Source organism: Podarcis erhardii (genome assembly GCF_964252035.2).
Source record: "Podarcis erhardii genome assembly, chromosome: 6".
Taxonomy (NCBI): domain Eukaryota; kingdom Metazoa; phylum Chordata; class Lepidosauria; order Squamata; family Lacertidae; genus Podarcis; species Podarcis erhardii.
This window is the reverse complement of record NC_138510.1, coordinates 71,798,826-71,820,308: the sequence shown is the minus strand read 5'-3', so window position 1 is coordinate 71,820,308 and position 21,483 is coordinate 71,798,826. Positions and strand designations below refer to the sequence as shown.

General features: G+C 40.2%; 1 protein-coding gene and 1 long non-coding RNA gene across 3 annotated transcripts in view; one reads left to right on the top strand and one right to left on the bottom strand.

Annotated features, from left to right (window-relative positions):
* LOC309344000 overlaps positions 1-21,483 on the top strand; it is a 288,311-nt gene that overhangs the window by 147,949 nt on the left and 118,879 nt on the right. The window lies entirely within an intron of this gene.
* The window catches only part of HS2ST1 (heparan sulfate 2-O-sulfotransferase 1), an 87,767-nt gene that overhangs the window by 5,085 nt on the left and 61,199 nt on the right, over positions 1-21,483 (bottom strand). Inside the window, exons 2-5 of one of the 2 annotated variants that reach the window (XM_081866103.1) lie at positions 14,202-14,440; positions 8,432-8,517; positions 1,682-1,826; positions 249-346 (exon numbers count right to left, since the gene is read on the bottom strand). In XM_081866103.1, coding sequence (XP_081722229.1) covers positions 249-346; positions 1,682-1,826; positions 8,432-8,517; positions 14,202-14,440 — 568 coding nt within the window. The remainder of the gene's footprint in view (positions 1-248; positions 347-1,681; positions 1,827-8,431; positions 8,518-14,201; positions 14,441-21,483) is intronic. The other variant, XM_081866104.1, reaches the window with a different exon arrangement.

Below are 21,483 nucleotides of genomic sequence, written 5' to 3'. Positions count from 1 at the left end.
TATCTTTGTGTTTTTATTTTGTAAACCACTCTATGATCCTCAGATGATGGGTAGTATAGAAATTTAACAAATAATAATTCAACCATTTTTCAGTTTGATACTTCGGAAGATAACCACAAAGTACACTTGTTAATCAAATGTGTTCCTTCTCAAAATCTTAACCTCTGCTACACATTCTGATTTAATAAAATACACTTCACATGGATAATTTATTTAATCTGCAATTTAAAGCAATTCCATCGTCTTACCAGCACTCAGAGCTGTGGCCACAGAAGAACGGAATTTGAAGCCAGAGTTTCTCAGGGGCACAATCTGAGCCTCCAGCTGCTACACATTCATCAAACGTCTGGAACAGAGACAAAAACTCAAGAGTGAGCTATAAATTTCCATCTTAAATATCAAACTTCTTAGTGTAGTTATTTTTCTACATGAACTTGGGCTGCGTTACCTCACAATAGCTTACTAAGAGGCCTGTCACTTTGTGCATCAGTACATGCTGACTCCCAGCTGTGGGCACTGCACAATGAGATAGTATGGGGTGGCTGACACACACAGAATTCACTGCAGTGTGGCTTTTGGTATGCAGCTGCTAGTGCCCCAAAAGCGACAACTGCACTGGTGTGCAGAGCCACAAGCCATTTTGTGGGCACTGTCAAGATTCATAATTGCCTCAACACACGGTAACCACAGAAAGAACTGAACGGTGACTCAAAGTAGCCCACGATGTACCATGGATGTGTTCAACTTCAGGAGTTCTTGGATTCCATTTTATTAACAGCAACCAATTTAAATTCTACTTACCGTACCGTATATTTGTTCTGCAAAAGCCACTATGTCAGAAAACAAGTCCTATTGCTGCTACCAAGGGAAATCAAATGCTAGTGTTGAAAAGTCATTCTGAAGACTGGTCTAGGGAACAACACTGGGTGGGGAAACTTATCTAACAAGGAGGGACACCACCCTGTGCTCCGTGCCTTCTTATTTGCTCTTTAAAAATAGAAGGTTGGAGAGTTGCGTGTATGCGCATGCGCCATTGGTCTAAGACAGTGACGGCCAAACTTCGCCCTCCAGCTGTTTTGGGACTACAACTTCCATCATCCCTAGCTAACAGGACCAGTGGTCAGGGATGATGGGAACTGTAGTCCTAAAACAGCTGGAGGGCCAAGTTTAGCCATCACTGGTCTAAGACAATGTGGAGCTCCTCGTTCAACATTAAACCATATTTCCATAGCTCCCTTTGTCCACAGTTAATGCACAATTCATTGCAATCCTATCTTTACATAATTCATATTGAGTCAACGCAAATCTCTCATGAGTGGCACTTCACTCGTGGAATAAGTGCTTCTGGGACCTTCAAACAGGTATGAAGACGGAGACAGTCTTTGATGAGCCCTCCTAAGACCCCTAATAATCTGCTCCAGAGAGTTGAGAGACCATCAAGAATGGTGTGGAAGGTGGTGCAGGAAGGATTAGATTAAAAAATATTAATAATCAAACACACAAGCAGATGCCTCCATTGGACCAAAGGTTCTTGCATTCATGGAAGACTCCTGTGAGTGGGAACTGTATTTTAGGATCGAGCCTATTGTTCTGGATTAAATTTGCTTTTCAAAACTGCTACATTTTGAGTTCAGTTATTATCTCCATAATTAAAGCCATGAACAAAGCTGCCAAAATGTACTTTTACTTTTTTATCCCCTTGCTTTCGTCTTCGGAGTCCAGGCCTGTAATCATCGCCAAAGCGCAGGAAGTAATAATAGGAAACCAGCCGCTCTATAGGATCTCTTATGACATTGATGTATATTGGTTTCTTTTTAACACCGAATCTGAAACAGAAGAGATAAATCCGATTGACAAATCAAAGAGTTTCCTGCATGATGTGAAAGTGGATTTGGGGTCAAAGTTTGTTCCAGACCATTCTATTTTGCCATATTAAGGCAAGTTAGGAGGAGTGCTGGGAAACTGACAATACTACTTTTTCCTGTTTCAAAGGTATTAAAGGGTATAAATGCTTTAGAAAACTTTCCAAGAAATCTTATCCCAACAGCATTCCATTGAGGTAAATTTTAAACATACACATTTAATATTTACATATATTCATTCAGTTTATTGTGTCCAACAAGTATTATCAGCAAAAGTCCTATCTGGTACTTCTCCCTCCAACAGATGTGGCCTCTTAAAACTATGCTTTGTAACAAAGAAGATAATGCAGCTGGTGTGACCACAATGACCAGATGGGGGAAATGTAGGAGGACAAGAGAGATACTCAGAAATTGCCCTTGGTTTTCTAAAGTGCTGCTGCACAAAAATGATCATGCTTCATATGGAATAGTAGATGAAAAAGCAGTTAAATTTTAGCTCAGTGCAACAGATCTGAAATATTCTAGAACTGGCTAGAACTTAGCAATTTGGCAGTTAGCATGCTTGCCATATTTAAGACATATTTTGCATAGCTATTTTATGAAAACTCAAGCATTAATTATGCCAATGACATCATAATCATCATCATCATCATCATTATTATTATTATTATTATTATTATTAATACCACCAATATGCACCCGACACACAGTTTTAGAAGGGACGTGGGTGGTGCTGTGGTCTAAACTAGTGTTTCCCAACCTTGGGTCTCCAGCTGCTGTTGGACTACAATTCCCATCATCCCTGACCATTGGTCTTGCTAGCAAGGGATGATGGGAGTTGTAGTCCAAAAACAGCTGGACACCCAAGGTTGGGAAACACTGGTCTAAACTACTGTGCCTCTTGGGCTTGCCAATCGCAAGGTCAGCGGTTCAAATTCCAGCAACAGGGTGAGCTCCCATTGCTCTGTCCTAGCTTCTGCCAACCTAGCAGTTTGAAAGCACACCAGTGTGAATAGATAAATAGGTACCACTGCGGTGGGAAGGTAAATGGCATTTCTGTGTGCTCTGGCTTCTGTCACGGTTTTCCACTGAACCAGAAGCAGTTTAGTCATGCTGGCCACATGACCCGGAAAAGCTGTCTGTGGACAAATGCTGGCTCCCTTTCCTGAAGAACAGTAAGCGCCACACCCCATAGTTGCCTTTGACTGGACTTAACTGTCCAGGGCTCCTTTACCTTTAGAAAGAACCCAAAGAGAATGTGTTCTATTTATCTGCTGCTCACATTGTGCTTTGACACAGAGCATGTCTCCATGCTAGGCAGGGCAACCTTTGTGCGCTAATTAGCACTGTGTGGCTTGCAGGCAAAATAAGCATGGCCTGTCGGTTGAACGTACTCTGCACTTCATACTGAATACTGCTGATTTAGCAGAATGCAGTTAATCTACTGTATGGTAAGAACTACAAAGATGCTTTTAAACAGCTTTGATGTATACTAGACCAACTGCCTTCCAACGTGCAAAAATAAATCTGTTTAAAGAAATATGAAAATCAATTACATGCCAGGAACAACCATCAAAGCTAGCCTATAAACCTGGACATTCAAAAATAGGGCTGTAAATACAGTTTCGGTGCTTTATTGCTTTAAGGACCAAAAAAGGTGCTTTTAAACTCTTCCCTATGCATTACCACAGTTACAACAATGTTAGCAAGGCAACGGAGAGAACAAAGGTATCAACTGCAACTACTTGGGTCTGCCAGTCTTGCTTGTTTTGAGGATGCCAAACCCTTCCCAGTCTGAAGGCCAGGCAAGTCCACTGACCAAATAGTAAAATTGGGAAGGGAGTTTCTGTCTTTTGTTGGAGCAGTCTCCACCTATGCCTGAAAAGGCAGTCTTCAGACAGGGATGTGATGACAAGATTTAGAATGGCAACCCAGTCAGATAGGTGGGGAATAAAAAATAGAACAGGATAGATCTTTCCTTTTTAGAAAAGGTCACTGAGCACATGATGGCACAGCAACTGCAGGCATGGCCAGATGGAACATCTTTCCTCACTCCACTTGGAAGCGGATTTCCAACCAGGTTATGGCCCTGAGTTGCTGCCGTTCTTGATTCTGTATGCTGACTGCTGTTACTTTTACCATTATTGTCTTTTTCCTGGAATCCGACTCAAGACTTAGAGAGGATGAGACACCATGTCTTTAGTTTTCCCATTACAAAAGCGAAAAGGGAGATGAAGCCAGAGGCCTCTGCTGAGCCCACTCCTGCCCTTTCCTCAAGCAGAGGCAAGAGAGATGCATCTGGAAAGGCAGAGCTGCTGTCACCATGATGAGAGGAGGCAAAGCTTACTGCCACCATCATCAGTCATGTCGCTTATGATTTAGGCGTGGTGAGAATTTAAGGTCCCCATACCTAATTTGTGGGTTGCCATCTGATTAGATTTCACTTTGATTCCGATTTAATTTTAGGATGTATTTTAATTGATTGCTTAATTTTATGATAATATGTTATATATTTGATGTTAGACACTCTGAGCCCAATTTTGGCCGGGGAGGGCAGGGCATAAATAATAATAATTATTATTATTATTATTATTATTATTATTATTATTATTATTATTATTATTAACTATTAATTATTATTAATTATTATTATTCCACCATGGCAGAAGTAAATCAACATATGCCTCACTGCTTATCCATGATGGATTTAGATGGCTGGTTGCCTTCACAAAACTTAAATGGAGTTAAAGCAAGTTGTTGCTTCAGATTTTTTTACTCAAACATTTAGCATAATGGGGGGACCCCATATCCGGTCAGGGCCCCTTGGCATTTCGAGATAAACACTTGGAATCCCTGTATGCATTCATCAGCTCATTTGACAGATGATGGTTCCAAGTACCCAGAGCAATGAATAAATGAATTAAAAGGAATGAAGAATGAGGCAGAATCAATGGGGTTTAAAAAATAAAAAATAAAAATAGTGCATGAGTTTTTGTCCTCTACCACTTAAGTGAAATTTCTAGACAGCTCCACCACCACTGTCATAAAAGTTTTGAAATTCAGTGTAATTTTATGAGCGTATATTCTGAATCAAAGCATTATGCCAGAGTTTTTTTTTAAGGAGGATGAATCTTTGCAGAAAGATTTTACACTTCTCTAACGCAACATCACAAGTTACTCTCGCCTATTGCCGAGAGCAAGCTCAGCATTCAATTTGTTATTTTAATAATCGAAACCACAAATAGAAGAAAGCAAGCTGTTGCGGGGGGGGGGGGAATAAATCATTTAGGTGAAAGGGTAACAAACAAAAAAAGCCACAAGGATAATGCAACCCTGGAGGAAAATATGCATATGAATGAAATTTGTGAAATTGCTTAGCTGCCTTTCTTGAGGCAAAATGTTTTTTAGACTGAAGTTACAGTACCTACAAAATGTTTTAAGTTTTATTCTATGAATAATGTAGAGGATAGAGTAACACTTACCTAGCTGCTCACAAGGTTATTATTTCATTAGGTATTCAATGCAAGAGGTTTATTAATATAGCATATTGCACTTTCGAATTTGGAGGAAGCAATGCAATTTTATGCCCGGGGATTCTTTTTTGAGACTGAAGTTTGGCAACCATTTCTTTACAAGTACATTTCAGCTGCTGTTGTAACCTTCAGCACTCTCTGTCTGATATTACATTGCATGCACAAAATGTACAGAACATAAAACTTATGGTGCCCCCCCATCGTTTTCCACATTTGTCACAGCAAATAAATTAAGATGGATTCTAGATAAAATGAACAGCTGAAGTCCATCTCACAGACCTTTCCCTTCATCTTGGTTAAGCAATAGTGCAGCCTTCACTAGCCTGGTGCATATAACTCCATATATCTTGGGCTCCAACTCCCAACAGCCCTAAGCCAGCTTTGCCCATGGTCAGGGATGATGAGAGCTGTAACCGCAGACATCAGTAGGGTACCAGCCTGGAAAAGGCCGTAATAGAGAATTGGCCAGTAAAAAGGGAGCATACATGTCAAAAGGGTGGGAATGGAAGGGGGGTGGGATAGTATCATTTTTGACCTCCGCTTGCGATGTTCTTGTAACGAGTTCCCATGATAAGAGCACACCCGGTTTCACAACCTAGATAATGTGCAAGAGATGCAGGCAGATTCGTTGCTGAGGTCAAACAGATGGGCAGAACAGAGTGCAAACAATGAAGTCTACAGCTGAGTGGTAGCAATCGTGATGAGCAACTAGCTGCCATGCAGTTCAGTTTCCCCCCCTTCTGGGCTCGAGAAGGGACTTCTGGTGCTAGTTTAGGACTCTGTGTCAAACTGGGCATTCAGGAAGCTCCAGTTCCAGTATGGTTTAAGTGGGGGTGAAAGAAATGCACTTCTTTCAGAGAAAGCCTAATCTCTCCCCACCTGACCACACTGCTCAATATTATTCCTGCCATCACATGTAAGTAGGCATTTATGGAGCCATTTTCTACAAGTCAGATTGGCTACAGCAGGCAATAAAGGTAAAGGGACCCCTGACCATTAGGTCCAGTCGTGACCGACTCTGGGGTTGCGGCGCTCATCTTGCTTTATTGACCGAGGGAGCCGGCGTACAGCTTCCGGGTCATGTGGCCAGCAGGACTAAGCCACTTCTGGCGAACCAGAGCAGCGCACAGAAACGCCGTTTACCTTCCCGCCAGAGCAGTACCTATTTATCTACTTGCACTTTGACGTGCTTTCGAACTGCTAGGTTGGCAGGACAGGACAGCAGGCAATACGAGGCCATAAAACAAGAAGTTTCTCAAGAGGCAGCAAGTCCGATAGCACTGAATCCAAACTACCACAGCCTGTTGTTAGGATTGCCATATTCCCAAAAATGAAAATTCAAAAATATTTTTTGGATTTTTAAATATATTTTTTAAAAAGAATTGCCCTAGTTGCCATACGTCTCCGGGTTTTCCAAGGACATTTTGCCGATTCGGCAAAAATCCACCCTGATGTCATTTTTGCAGCCCAATTCTCCGACGTGTCCAGGGAAAACCCAGACGTACGGCAGCCCTACTGTTATGAAGTAGGCCTGAAGAGATACTGACTGAAACCTAAACAGAGGGTTTCTTTCCATATGTTCTGGTACTACCGTCAAGTACTCTGTGCTACTGAAACACTGCACTGCTGAAGGCAGTAAGTTGATTTGCTAATCTAAAGGAAGGCTGAAAGCACTGAGCGGAGTCATTAATGGCTCAATCAAATATTAAAAATAAATAATTGCTTCCTTCATTTGCATGGCTGACAAAATTGTTGTCGAGCACATTTATCCATTTTTGGCTAGTGTTTCAAATTTGTCTTGGGGGTTCTCTTGTATGATATGGTAGAGTCAGCCCAGGGAACAGCAGTCTTTTTAAAAATTTATTTTGCAAAGCAACTTCTAATATGAAAGGCTCTACAGGAGAGCAGGTGGTACCACACCGACTTGCATTTATTCGTGCAAGGTTCAATGTTTTTCCATCGAACCTGCTGAGCCACAGATTTTCCAAGGGTTTGGTGTCTCCGCTATGCGAGTGTGACGGGAAAACAGTTGAATCTCTTCCACATATAATGTTCAACTGTCCCTTACATAGCATAGCCAGGACTAAATTCCTGGGTCCTGCTTTACTGCGCTTGGTTGGCAGGCCTGTTGAGTCACATGCCGCACTGCTTTTACAGGATACAGATCCTTCTGTAACTCTGCAGGTGGCGAGATTCCTGAATGCGGTTATCTCACACACAAAAACCACCAAAAAACAACAACAACAACAAAAACTAATCGGACAGTTATGATGAGAGTGCATGACGGATCTCGTCTCCAGTTCTCCTTTTTCTGTGAACCGTCCCTTAGATCTTTCCGGGCCCCAAGCTGTTATTTGTCACTGCTCAATGACCCACCCTTGTATCGTGGTGTTCCCCTTCTCTTGTTAGATGTATTGGTTTTTATGCTTCTGTGCTTTTATGTTTGTACATATTTTATGGGCTAATAGCCGTAAATAAAATTTAATTAATTAATTAATTAATAGGTGGTCACTATTAAGTTTTGGGAAAGGGGTGGCACCAACAGATTAGTAGCAATTAGAAGTCAAAAGAAATTGTAGAGAATCTTAACTACTTAAAGGACTAAAATCACCAAGCGGGAACTGGTTAATTCCTTGATTTGCTGCTCAGCAAGACTGTTCTGAGCTTTATCCCCACACCGTTCTCTACTCCAGTTATATATTTGTGCTTTCAGACAGCACCCAGATTTTTTTTAAAATTAAGAAAGTATGTTTTCCAAGAGCTTAGTCACCAAAGCACATCAACAGGAAATGCATGTCCAGGAGAAAAAGACTGAAATCAATCTGAATGAGAAGTCAGTGGGGAAGAGAAAAGCTTTACTGAAAATAATAGAGGGGGAGAAAAGAGCATGTTCAGAATGTCACGGTGCAATTTCTGTTCATGACCATTAGAGGGCAGTAAACTCTTAAGTGAATCAGTGCAGTGCTTGAACAATAAAAAAACGAGCTGACAAGGACTCAAAATGCTGCAAACAGAATTGTATGTTATGTGGCTTACTTTGCAAAATCCAGGAAGGATATATGTCCATGATAAAACCCTGGCTTCATTTCTTTCCAGGAAGTTACATTCTTCACAAATCGTACCTGGGAGGGAAGAAGAAAAGTTTCTTTAATGCTTAGAAGAAAAAATTGAGATCAATGAAATAGGCTAGTATTAAGAGATGCAACTCAGCTAATAGAAAGTGATAACAGTAAATGCTCCACTCAAAAGCATTCTTAACATAGCCATAATGATACTTCATATTGATACAGCATTTTCCAAAAGGGCTCAAAGTGCCTCTCATAGATCCTCTTAGCAATCCTTAAAAGCTGCCATTTTTCTGGGCAGCATGATCTTCCTTCTATTACAGGTGAGAGGCTGAGAAAGCAGTGTCTTGTCCTAGGCTACCAAGAACCTCATAGGTGACCTGGGTTTTGAACTAGGGGCTTCCTAGCAAAAAGCACACACTATTAAGATTAAAGTGCAATAATTAATGCAGCAGATCAAGGCAACCCACATATAAAATTCTGTAAATCCGTTTGCTTTCTCTTGAGTGATTCGTTTTAAAAATAAGAGTGCTGAAATCCTTCTCTCCTAATGTCCATATTCCAGGGCAACTGCACCATAACCTGAGTTAAGTTTATGGGCCTGTTAACTGCAAACCCCAAAATGGTTCAGTTTGCCAAGTAGAGTCTGAAATTTGCAAACATAAAAATAGGTGTGAGCCGAGGGAGAGTTATCTATTGGCTAATTTCACATAGGAACTCCTATTGATTCTGCACCCTGAGATTGCTACTGGAAAAGATATCCAGCAATGCATTTCTGGTACTTCCAGCAAATGGGTTACCTGCTTCCCAAGTAGGTCTACCACCTTCCCTTCCTTTCAGCTTTTGAACATATCCCACGATCCCTTTCACTCATGCCAGTGCCATAATTTGTGTGAAGGCAGACAGATGCACACATGAATGTGAACACACATAACTGCCACAACAGTGACATGACCTCTTTTTGCAAATACCTTTTGGGGGTTGGAGGGGTGGGGGAGAGATGGTTATTGGGACAATAAGATGGCTCTCTGCTACAATGCTTGTTGTAAATCACCATGTGATGTTTGGATAGACGGTGATATGCAAATTCTAATTCTAATAATAATAATATTTCTCTGCCATCCTGATCAAGCCATTCCATTTTATATTCCTAGCCCAGGATTTCCCCCGCTTGGTTGCTCAGCTTTATGGGGCTGTTTTGGAGTGCCCACTTTGGTGTTTGTTTTTTTCCTTTTTTTTCTGCAGACTTAACATTGGGGTTAAATCATGTCTGCTGGTAATTCTCTCTTCTGTGTAGGTAGATGTGGTTTTGGCTACATAAACATGAGCACAGGAAGATTTGAACTAGTGTTAAAAGAAGGAATTATGACATTCAGAAGGCAGCAAAGTGACTCAAACGGTCCAAACCAGATTTGAGTAGTTTAACCAAGTGGAGCAGCTAGAGGTTGTTCGTTTGGCTTTAGAAAAAGAGTTGATAAATCTGAATACCACCATCTGTTCTGTTCTTAATACTGCAATTTCAGAAATTGATATACCAAGGCACACACAAAATGAACACACCAGGAAGTATCTCTGTACCGTAACAGATAAAAGGCATATGGTCTTAACAATGAAAGCAGAGACGTCCGACTGTACTGATCTCATAACTGATCAAGGAGTCCTATATTCATGGTAACATATAATGGTGCCTTCACATTATAATGAATTCATGGGGTATGTGTAGATCCATAAATATATGCATAGAGAGATCATAAATGACCAACACAGAGAAATATATGTCTGTAATGTTTTCTATCTAACTGCGGAATGTAATCTGAAGTTAAGCTCTGATGTGCTGCTGTTTCTTCTAGCACTCAACCAGATAGCTTTAGCTACTTGTGCAAAAAGAAATAAATAAAAAGACTGAGTACTCCACATAAGCTGAATTTTGCTTTCCCTGGCATTGTCTGTATTGATGTTTACTTGAGGCAGCAAGACGGTTTAAAATGGAGAGTACTTCCAACTGCAGGATGCTGATATCTCTCCCTCAAATAGCAAACGCAAGCGACGGCAGCCAGCAGCCACGTGGTCGAAACAAGGAGCAAGTATCAGTCTACTAAGGTGGAACTTGAGGTTTACAGAAGTCCAAATACACGCATACACATGAACCTAAGAGAGAGTGAAAAGCCCTGCAGAAGTAGGCAGGCTCACTAACCACTATCAGAAGAGAAATGGCATGGGAAGGAGATGGAAGGGGAGATTTAGGTGACTAAATGCTGCAACATTTTTATAGCATGTCTCATATGTGGTTTTCTGAAGAGGCCAACATTTGCTAGTTATTTAAGTGAGGAGCATATTGGCTTTTGTCAGAATAATGTTCAGTTCACTGTGCTATGTTGTGGGATGGGAAAATGGGATATAGTAAACCGTTAATGTATTTCCTTTAATTGTCAAATACAATGATCTAACACTAAGAAAGAGCCTCCAGAGGGACAGCTGCAACAAAACAGAGCCCAATCCCGCTCTTAGTTCCCTTTTAATTCAAATAAACTTCATAGATAGATGATAGATAGATACGATGAAAATAAAATAAGCATTTTATGGTTTATTAAATTTGTATACTGCCCTTCATCCAAGGACCACAGGGCAGTTTACAACACACAAACACAAAAATATATACATAGAAACAAACAAAAACAATATTGCCCCACCCAGTTTAAAAGGCAATAGATTATTTAATTAGCCAAAGCAAAGGCCTGGGAGAAGAGGAATGATTTCACTTGGTGCCTAAATATATGTATTGAAGGCTCCACAGGGCCAAAGAGTACTGCACCCTCCAGAAATGACCGTGAAAGTAGGACTGGAACCACTGCAAAGTCGTGCCATATGCACTCCCAAGCTCAGGCAGCTGCTCTAAAAGGATGCCATGGTTGATGGTTATCAAAAGCTGTTGAAAGATCAAGGAGAATTAACATGGACAGATTTCCTCTTTCTTTCTCCCAGCAGAGTTCATCATACAGGGTGAGCAAAGCAATTTCTGCGCCTAAACTGGGCCTAAACCCTGATCAAAATGGATCTAGAAAATCAGTTTCCCCCAACAGTGCCCTTGTCTGTCATAAGCAGGGTCACTGCAGTGCACCAGGGGCTCATCCTCAACAGCCGCTCAACACCAACAGACTCTCAAATTGATCTGCAGATCTTAATACTTAGCAGAGTTATGAGGAATCAAATGGTGCCCTAATTCTGAATGAAATAAAAAGGACTGAAACAGTCTTACTGGATAGAAGTTGGTGAAAAATTGTCCTAGCTACTGCCGAAACATGGTATAATGAAGCAAATATTAGGATGACCCAGAAGCACTCTATGATAATAGCCTAGTTGCCTAGGAAATAGGAAACCTCTGAAATCAAGATCCTGCCAGGTTCCATAGGTCACAGATCCTGCCAATTGTGTTGATATTATCTGGATTGACATACGACCAATCCCCAACTGCAGTAAGAATGGCTACTGTCTTAATCTCCAATCTCCACCCAATTCTGCTCTCCCAGAGAATTCATAAATGCTGTATAAGGGGTCCCAGTGAGGTGAACTGGAATGCAGAAGGCATAATTGTCCATTGCCAAATTCTTGACTATCCTACAATCCATTCTAGGGGAAACTGTGTTTTCACATTTTCTGCGGCCATCAGAATGGCAGATTAGTCCAAAATATTTTAGTTGTGGGAACCATCTGCTTGCTCTCTTTGATACCAATATTTTGTCTGTCATCTCACATCCAGACTTATGAATTAACACTTAATTTGTGTTGATAATGCTGCATTTGGTGGCCAAAGCTTTTCATGGAACAGGTCAGCAGTAAGCTAACAGAATACCCACAAGTGACCAATATATTAAAACTATTCAGGGTCAAAAATAGTATTATGGATGTTTTTGCCATTATTTAGGAATTCCACTTTACATATAGTATAGAAAATTGGGGCAATTACTTAATATTTTAAATTCAAGATAATATTTGGAATCTGACTAACAAAAGAGCAAAATATGTGAGCAAGTTTCTACAGATGTATTTTTCCCCTAGCACTTTTAGAAAAATAACTGAAAAGCTATTTTTGAACTTCTGGGTATGTTTAAGCTGTTTATGTTTTAAGCTCAGATGAGCTTCCCGGAATTGAAAGAGAGATCAAATGTACTCTGATGGAGAACAAGAAATCCTGCAAGGAAAAAAGTAGAAAATGAATGGTATAAAGATTTCAGTTTTCTTGGCAGATGGGAACGTCAACAATTCTCTAAAGATCATAGAAAACAAGCCAGACAAGCCACTATGGGATCAGCAAAACCTGGGAGAAATGCATGCTTTATAGCTACAGAATAAAATGGCTTATCAATTAGCGAGTTCTCTGCAGATATGGTACAGGGCACAGTATAGGGTTTGTATTTAATAAAGCTTTGTTTTGTTAAATCTCTAGGCCTTGGACCACTAAAGGTTTGCCAGCTAACTATCCTCTGGATAACTGGTGGACACTAACTTGGATGCCCTGGAAACTCATGGGAGTTGAAGGGTGCTGGATATTAGTTAATTAATTAAAATTAACGAATGATGTTGTCCAGATACACAGTGCCAGAGTCGTGTCCCCTCTTGACCAGCAGTGGTTCTGCTGTACCGCGAAATAAGCTTCTTTACTACTAAAGTGTGCCAGGCACTGTACGAAGTATGCCCTCTGTAGAAACACACATTTAAATAATAATAATAATAATATTTATTTACATCCCGCCCTCCCCAGCCGAAGCCAAGCTCAGAGCGGCTAACAACAGTAAAATAATACAGCATTCTAAAATCAATTCATTATAAAATCTGACAAAACAAAAGGGGGGGGGGAGGGAAGCAGAGACACGACTTATGAAAACTTCAAGTGATTAATTTTGACAGCTGGAAATAAGTGGAAGGGCTGAAGGATGGCAACAGAAGGCCAGAGAGTGGAAAGTTGCCGTTCTCAAGACGGGAGATGGCTTGAACGACAATGAGGAAATTGCCAAGATATTTTCACAATGCTGATGAAGGAAAGAACATGATTTTGTGATAGGCTGAGTATAAAGGGCAAAAGAGAGGCAGGGATTAGAGAAAACCAGTGCTTTGCATCCTATCAACAGCAGGGTGGGAGGCATTATCAATTCATATAAAAATTAACTTAAGGAGAGAGGGGCTTTGGAGGAAAACACTGGAAATTTTGCCTTAATGTGTTAAGAAATCACTCAAGCTTACCAAGTGACAATATCTATATTATATTATTATTTAATTGAGTTCAATTAAAATACAAATTTATTAGTAAGTATGGTATCAGCATCTTCTGTTCTGCCAGGTTCTAAGTCAAGGGTAGTTAACAAGGTGCCGTCCAGATGTTGTTTTTATGTATTTTACCTTTTATTTAGCAACATGTTAAAACCGTTTACTCAACAAAAGACCTCTAACTGATTTATCATGCACCTAAGTGATTAGAAAAAACTATTTGTTGGACTCCCATTGGCCCCAGTCATTACATTCAATGGTGAGAGATGATGGGAACTGTAATCCAAAACATCTGAATTGCTTATTTTTGCTCTAAAGTAACAATTTTACTAAAACCTGTATGTTGTTGCTCTCTACTGGGTGTTACTGTCAAATGTTTCTTCATACTTGATACTTTACTTCTGGTATACCAAAATACCCGACGTAAAAATAAAACAATTAAGGAAATAAAAGCTTATATCCTAACCAATGCAACCTACTTGATCTTGCAGAGACATCACAGGATTGTTCTTGGTTGTGTTGATATGCAGAACATGGTACTTGTTCCGTGCACAAAGATCGTATGCAATGTTTGTAAAGGACGTGCTTGCAGTTTTAGGTACTCGATTATAAATGATCACCACATCATCATCTTCATCCAGAACAACATCTGACCGAAAGCCATCTATTGTGTGACGTTGCTCAATTTCTCGGACTTCGTGTTTTGCAATAGCCCTCTCTGTAAAAAGAAACAGAGTGCACAAACCATTTTATGAGCAAATTTTCATTCATTCATTTGACCAAATTTCAATTTAAACCTTTTTAAAAGGTGATATTAAGATACAATGCCTGGGAACTTTAATAATGAAACTTCCATTAAGGGTTAACAAGAGTAAGGGAAGAAATATCTACGAGAAGACTTTTTCCACAGTAATTCCCCCCCCACCAGCCAATCTAAAAATAATTGCTACAAAACATCTAGCATTTTGCAATGATAGATGAAATGATACTGCACATAATATGAATTTTACAGAACATTAGCTACTGACCATTCAGGGTTTAGTCAATTAATTGCAAAGAGGAACTGAAATTTAGATAAAACGGATGTTGTGCTTATTTTAATTAAGCCCACTCCCCTGTGTATGATATAACAATGAATGGCTTTGCAGAATCCAATTAGATATATTAATTGCAAGTCTGATAAGAATAGCAGTGGAAGCAGCTTACGACACGATCATCATTTTAAAAAAAAGGTGCAGAATGCCAATCTTGAATACAAAAACGTAGCAAAACAGAAGTGAACAAAGCAGGAGAGGCAACTGCAATCCTTGAACTGAACAGCAGATAAAACTGGGACAGCACACACTTCAGCTCAAGTCCACAACATCTTTCCATGTAATTGCTAACTGACCTTACCCCACAGCATAGCCAGTAGTTGAATTAAGTGCCCTTTTTAAATGTATGCTGGGCTGTTCGCTTCTGTCTGGCCTGAAAGCAGACTGCCTTGCCTTAATACTACTAATACAGTGGAACCTCGGGTTACAAACACTTCAGGTTACAGACGCCGCTAACCCAGAAATAGTACCTTGGGTAAAGAACTTTGCTTCAGGATGAGAACATAAATTGTGCTCTGGTGGTGCGGCGGCAGCAGGAGGCCCCATTAGCTAAAGTGGTAACTCAGTTTAAGAACAGTTTCAGGTTAAGAACAGACCTCCAGAATGAATTAAGTTCATAACCCGAGGTACCACTATACTTGTTGCTGTCCAGCCATGCAACTCAAACTCAACATAGCCAAACTGATTAATGCTCTCTCTCTCAGTTGCCTTCATATCACGGCCACCATGCTTATAATAATAATCCCTCCAACTATTTCACATTCATTTAGCAAGCAAGGTGTACACGACAACTCTACTTTTCTATGTACAAGTGTTTTGTTTTAAGCTTAGCAGCAGAACAACAGTGAAATGGAATGCTTGAGGTATTAGGGACATGCTAGTTTGCAAGTAGGAAAAAGAGGAAGCATTGCCTTTCTGTATTCATTTCCTCTTTAGGTGCCCTGTCACATATTCAATTATGTATTTTTACTACGTGCACACAACCCTGGCCTCTTATGGAAGGGCTGAATGAAAACATGAGGAGCTAACAAACAAAGCGTATAGGTTTTGCAAACTAAAAGGCAACAGAGGCCTTTCTTGAAAATGAGGGGGGCGTGCAACAGACACAACTAAACATATGCAGCTAAATGCTCGATTACCTGATATGTTCAACATTCAAAATGTTGGAAGACCCAAAGTAAACCAACACACAAAAATGTCCATCATCATAATCCAGCAGGGTCCACAATGTAAAATTAAATTCCAAAGGTTGAATTCTGGGCATTTTTTATGACCACCAGATGCTCAGACGACCAGCTGTCTTTCTTTGTCCTGCCCTTCCTGCCAGGTTTGCTCAACTCTTCCTGCAGCATTATATGCAAATTATTTAATTAGCTAACTGGCATAGTTGTCAAGAATATGCATAGGTTCATTCTTGATGTTAATTCAGCGCTACTGAATGATGTCAGACTCTCAAATCCTTGCCTCTAAAAGCCTGTAAAGAAACACTCAGAAGAGCCAGAGAAGACTCCAACCACACTGTCTCAATATTCAGCTTGGCTCTATTCCATTTACAGGCTCTAAGCATATGAGATTAAAATATTCTTTTCCCCAAATTAAGGAGAAAAGTGCTAGACCAGACAATAAGAACTTGAGATATCCTAATTAATAGTTACCTGTACAACTTCATATCTGTTCCCTTAGGGTATATGAATTATGATAGGGTCTAATTACATGTGGGCCTTTTCTCTCCGTTACAGGATTTATCAGCATTTCAAACTAGGATATTCAGATTAACAGAAAAAGCTTTTCACTAAGCTAAAAAGATGTAATTGATACAAGCATGGGGAAGTAAAACACACACTCTATAGGTCAGAAACCCTGGTACTTGGGTTTTTTTAGCCTAATCTTTTGTCTTCCTGTCCTGTGCACACATATAAGCACACTGTTCATCTCCCTCCTTGGTTTCATACCTGTATGTTTATCCAAGATTTTACAGGTGAGTCAGGGCTGTCAGGACCTCAACATCTCCTAGATTTGTGTTAATAAAGTCCACTTTGGCTTGTCCCAAAACTTCTTACCTCATGATTCCAGCCCTTTCCAACATCACGACATCTAATGTTCAAAATCATACACTGTTTTGTGGAATGCAAAAATCACAAGACCATACAATCACACACAACTTGGTCCATTCACTTAAACAAGGATTTGTTGGATCAATCAGGGAGGCGCGTCTAGCGTCATCTAGTCTAACATGCGGTCTCCAACAGCCATCATTCATATTCCTCTGGAAACTCATAAGCAAGATATTAACTTATATGATTATGGTGATTTCCCATATTCAGCATCTTGCCACCAGAGCAGAATATATAGGCTCTATACCCACTGAAAGACTTAGTCTTTGTAAATCTGTCCATTCTTTAAGCCAGCTATAGTTATGGCTGTCACATATCACATTTCTCAATGAAATTCCAGGTTTTCAAAAACGCTGAGCAAAAAAGCCCCTTCCCTCCTGGGTATGAATGTATTTTATTGAAGACAACCACACAACTATGCATAGATCTTGTGCTATTGAATGGGATTACAGCAAACGGAGAAGCGGGGGGGGGGGAGAGAAAAGAGGAGGCTGGTGTTACTGAATATGGCTGGCAAGTAGGCACAGCTTGAAAATTTCCCTATGGCAAGCCAGATGGACATGAAATTGCTTTTAGAACTATTGGTGTTTTTTCTCAGTATGACTATAGAAGCTCTGGTCATACATTTAACCAAACTGGTATATCTGGGCACTTGGTGTTGGAAGGCTGAGGTTCAGGGTGAAAAACAGCCACACACCTGTGGTAGCTGCCCTCAAGCAACTAGTTGAGGTCCAATTCTCTTACATGGCTCAACAGAGCTGCATGCTCTTTAAGATCAGGTTGCAAAAGACAACCTGCAACATTTAGGTGGGTACACACTCTTCCCTTCCCTGTCTCCTGGAAGGTGGAAAGACAACTTCCCATTTTAAAGAGGGGAGCTAGGTTCCGAAGGAAGTATGTAAAACCCTTCCTACCGCCTTTTTATGGGGATGGGAAGAGAGAACAGGTTTTTACACTACCCTCAATATACAACAGTGTATTAAAAATCAGCCATGTGTTCTGAAAACTGTTGAAGGAAAAATACACTATCTTATCTCCCTACCCTCCAAGTTCTAAAGAGGAGGAAACAGCTTTGGCACTCCCTTCCAAAAACTGCTAATGAGACCCGCTCCAGCTGTAGACCAAAGAGCAGGAAGGAATAAAGGACATCCTACAGCTGTCAGAAAGCTCCTCTATTTCAGGGACAGCTTCACCAGGGAGTCAGTATGCATGGTAAATTGCATTTGTTATCATTATTTGTATTCCACCGATCAGGATGCAAACCCTTCCAAGGTGGATTGCAAATAAAATCAAAACATATTAATAAAATCACAAGAAGACAGTATTAAAATGTAACAAGTCCTTAAAAACTATCCCATGGAGTTGTTGGTATCAGTCCGCCCAGGTGCTGTGGGGTGACAATCCAGCTGCAGCAGGTCCTGAGGTATTGGGCAAAGCTTTATAGCAATAACAGCAACTAATAGGGCTGAGCGAGGTCCGATTTGTAACATCGTGATATATCACCAGCTAAACATCACGATATACCAATATATCACGATGTCTGAAATGAGGATGGAACTATGCAGAGGCAAACGGGGTAACGTCCTGGCAACTGCTACTACTTAGGGGTCTAAAACTGATACATTTTTACTAACATATTGTTACAGCTGTTATTTTATAGTACAGAGCAACAGGGGCAGCAGGAATCATGAAAGAAGTGATGACCTGCTTTGCGGTTTTCCCTATATCACAATTTTTTTACATAGCACATGTACACATACATTGTGATTCACAATACATCACCATGCCAAATATTATAAAACCATTATCACGATGTGGACTTCAAATCGATTTTGGGCTATATATTGATACATCAGCTAACTCCAACTGCTCTCTCCTTGTCTCTGGCGGGCATTGCTTAAGCAAGTGAGGCAGGGGATGGCTTGCTAAGCTAATGATTAAAGAAACAAAACATTTTTTATGGTATTTTAAGCAAACAAACAAAAAAACCTCTGTCAAGAAAGAAAGTTCTGTTGCTTCTCTAACAACAATATTTCCTTCAGAAAGTGGAATGACTTTTAATTCACAGACAAATAATTTGCAGAACCATGCTGCGTTTTGGATGAAAAAATGCTGGACTGGCTGAGAGGTAATGAGAAGAAACCCTTGGCATTATCAGCTTCTCTAGTGATGATGTTGGTTTCTACTTCATTCTGCCTATGGATTCAAATTATTACACACAGCAATCACAGCTGGGTTAACTTTCAAACAATCCCTGCCAAAGGATCACAATTTAAAATATTGTCTCCAAAGAACAAGAAGGGAGGAGCAGGATTACAGTTCTAAATCTAAAAATGATAGTAAAAAATCCTGAGAGCCATACATTTCAAATAATATGTATGTGAAGGAGATATTTATTCCTAAATCATAAAACACCATGTGCCAGATACAAGTGGGCAGTAGATCCTAGAAGAATTCCATCAAACACTAGGCAATGATATATGAAAATATGTGAATGAACTACCAAAGGTAGATTTAAATCACCTCTATTTGGTTATTCATTTGTTTTCTAAAGAAAAAAGACAGCAGAATATGAACAAGAAGAGAATGCATGAAAAAAAGGAAGTTAAGAAAAATTAGAGGACATAATATGTAGTTCAAACAACGTGAAATGGATGGTGTGAAACAAAGATCACCAACAAAACAAAACGTAAGAGTACAGAGGCACAAAGCAGCTCAAAATGAAGGGACTGAAATGTAAATAGCTCAAGCTGAATGAGAGAAGATAATTTAAACAACCAAAGGACAGAACAGTGAAGAAGAATGTAGTTGAGACAATAAGCGAAAAAGCACACACAGACACACAAAGTTAATTGTAGGAAGTGAAAAGGGGGAAATAGGTGCAGTGAGAAACAAGTGGTTTAATTGTTCTCAATGTTGCTGTAAACTTTAAAGGAGGGGGGACTTCATATAATCTCTTAAAGAAAAAGGACTAAATGATCAACTCAAAGTCATAGCCAAAGATTGTGAAAAGGAACAATCAACACTGCAGTAGAAGTCTCTAAAATAACACTGGCAAAGGAACTCCCATTGTTTGAGGCGCATTTTGCGACCGGGAATTTCAACAGCGAGAGCCGTTTCTGAGCTCTGGGCGCAGTATTGCGCCTAAGATTTCAGGAGGACCTTTTTCTGCCTCCCCACTTCCAGCTATTCTCCAAAGACTGGAGAAGGGACATCATAAGAATATTAGGGGGGTGGGGAGGGGAAGGACTAGACCCTGTGAAAATGAACATAAGATTTTAGATGCAGTTCATTCATTTTCAGCACATTCATTTTCAGCACATATAAAAAAGTGTGCCTGGACATTCCGTTGTTGCTTCCATAACCTCTGTTTAAGGTGCCATTTAGCTCCTAGCTTTCATATATCAGTTTCTAACACTGCAAAGAAGTAGAAAATAAGCTGAGTACCAAATGTCTTGAAGTGACAGCAAAACTTTGGACTGTTATCCCCATGAAATAGGTGATACAGGTGAGCAAAGTCCAGTTTATGTCAAAGTAGTCAAGGTTTGTGTATAAGAACAATGAACATTCCCGAATGCCCCATTCCCGATAGTGTAACTAGTTAGAAGAAAGCTACCCAGACTTCACACTTCTTGGCAGCCAAGGCAGCCCTCTCAGGAGAAGACTTTCAGGAAAGCCACTCAGCTTGCAATACAGAACAGCTGACACAGCAGCTTTCAGCTTCAGCAACCTCCTTCTCTCAGCTAGAGCAATGTACACAGTGTACAAGATGCAAGTGTTGATTTTTCTATGTAGGAAAATAATCTGTTCAGTGTGTGTAGGTGCTCCCTGCGTTTGAGACATTTCTATGTCACAGTTTCCCTAATGTAAAACTATTCTTCTGCAAGCCTGTGAGATGTCCCACTAACTAAGCTATCTTCAAGACGACGGAGCAGGATTCAAAATTACCAGGTGCATTTTGCACCTAAGATTCTCGATTTGCGAGCACCCCCAAAAGTCTGCCATTTTTTGTGCCTGGCTGACACTCAAGGATTACTGAAATGCACATGCTTTGAAGCCTCAAAGTATATGTTAAGGATAGACAATATGTTAAGGAGTTTAACAATAAAGAGTAGAGTGTTTTGAAAACTGAAGTATGGTACCAATATTTTTATTGTAAACACCAAATTAAACATGCATTAACAATTTCTGCTAAAAATGTGACATTAACAATGTGTCACTTACATGAATTGTGTATTACGTTTCCGAGCACAATTCAAAGTGCTGGTGTTGACCTTTAAAGCCCTAAACGGACTCGGCCCAGTATACCTGAAGGAGCGTCTCCACCCCCATCGTTCTGCCCGGACACTGAGGTCCAGCGCCGAGGGTCTTCTGGCGGTTCCCTCATTGCGAGAAGCAAAGCTACAGGGAACCAGGCTTCTCGGTAGTGGCGCCTGCCCTGTGGAACGCCCTCCCATCAGATGTCAAAACGATAAATAACTACCTGACATTCAGAAGACATCTTAAGGCAGCCCTGTTCAGGGAAGTTTTTAATCTGTGATATTTTAGTGTAT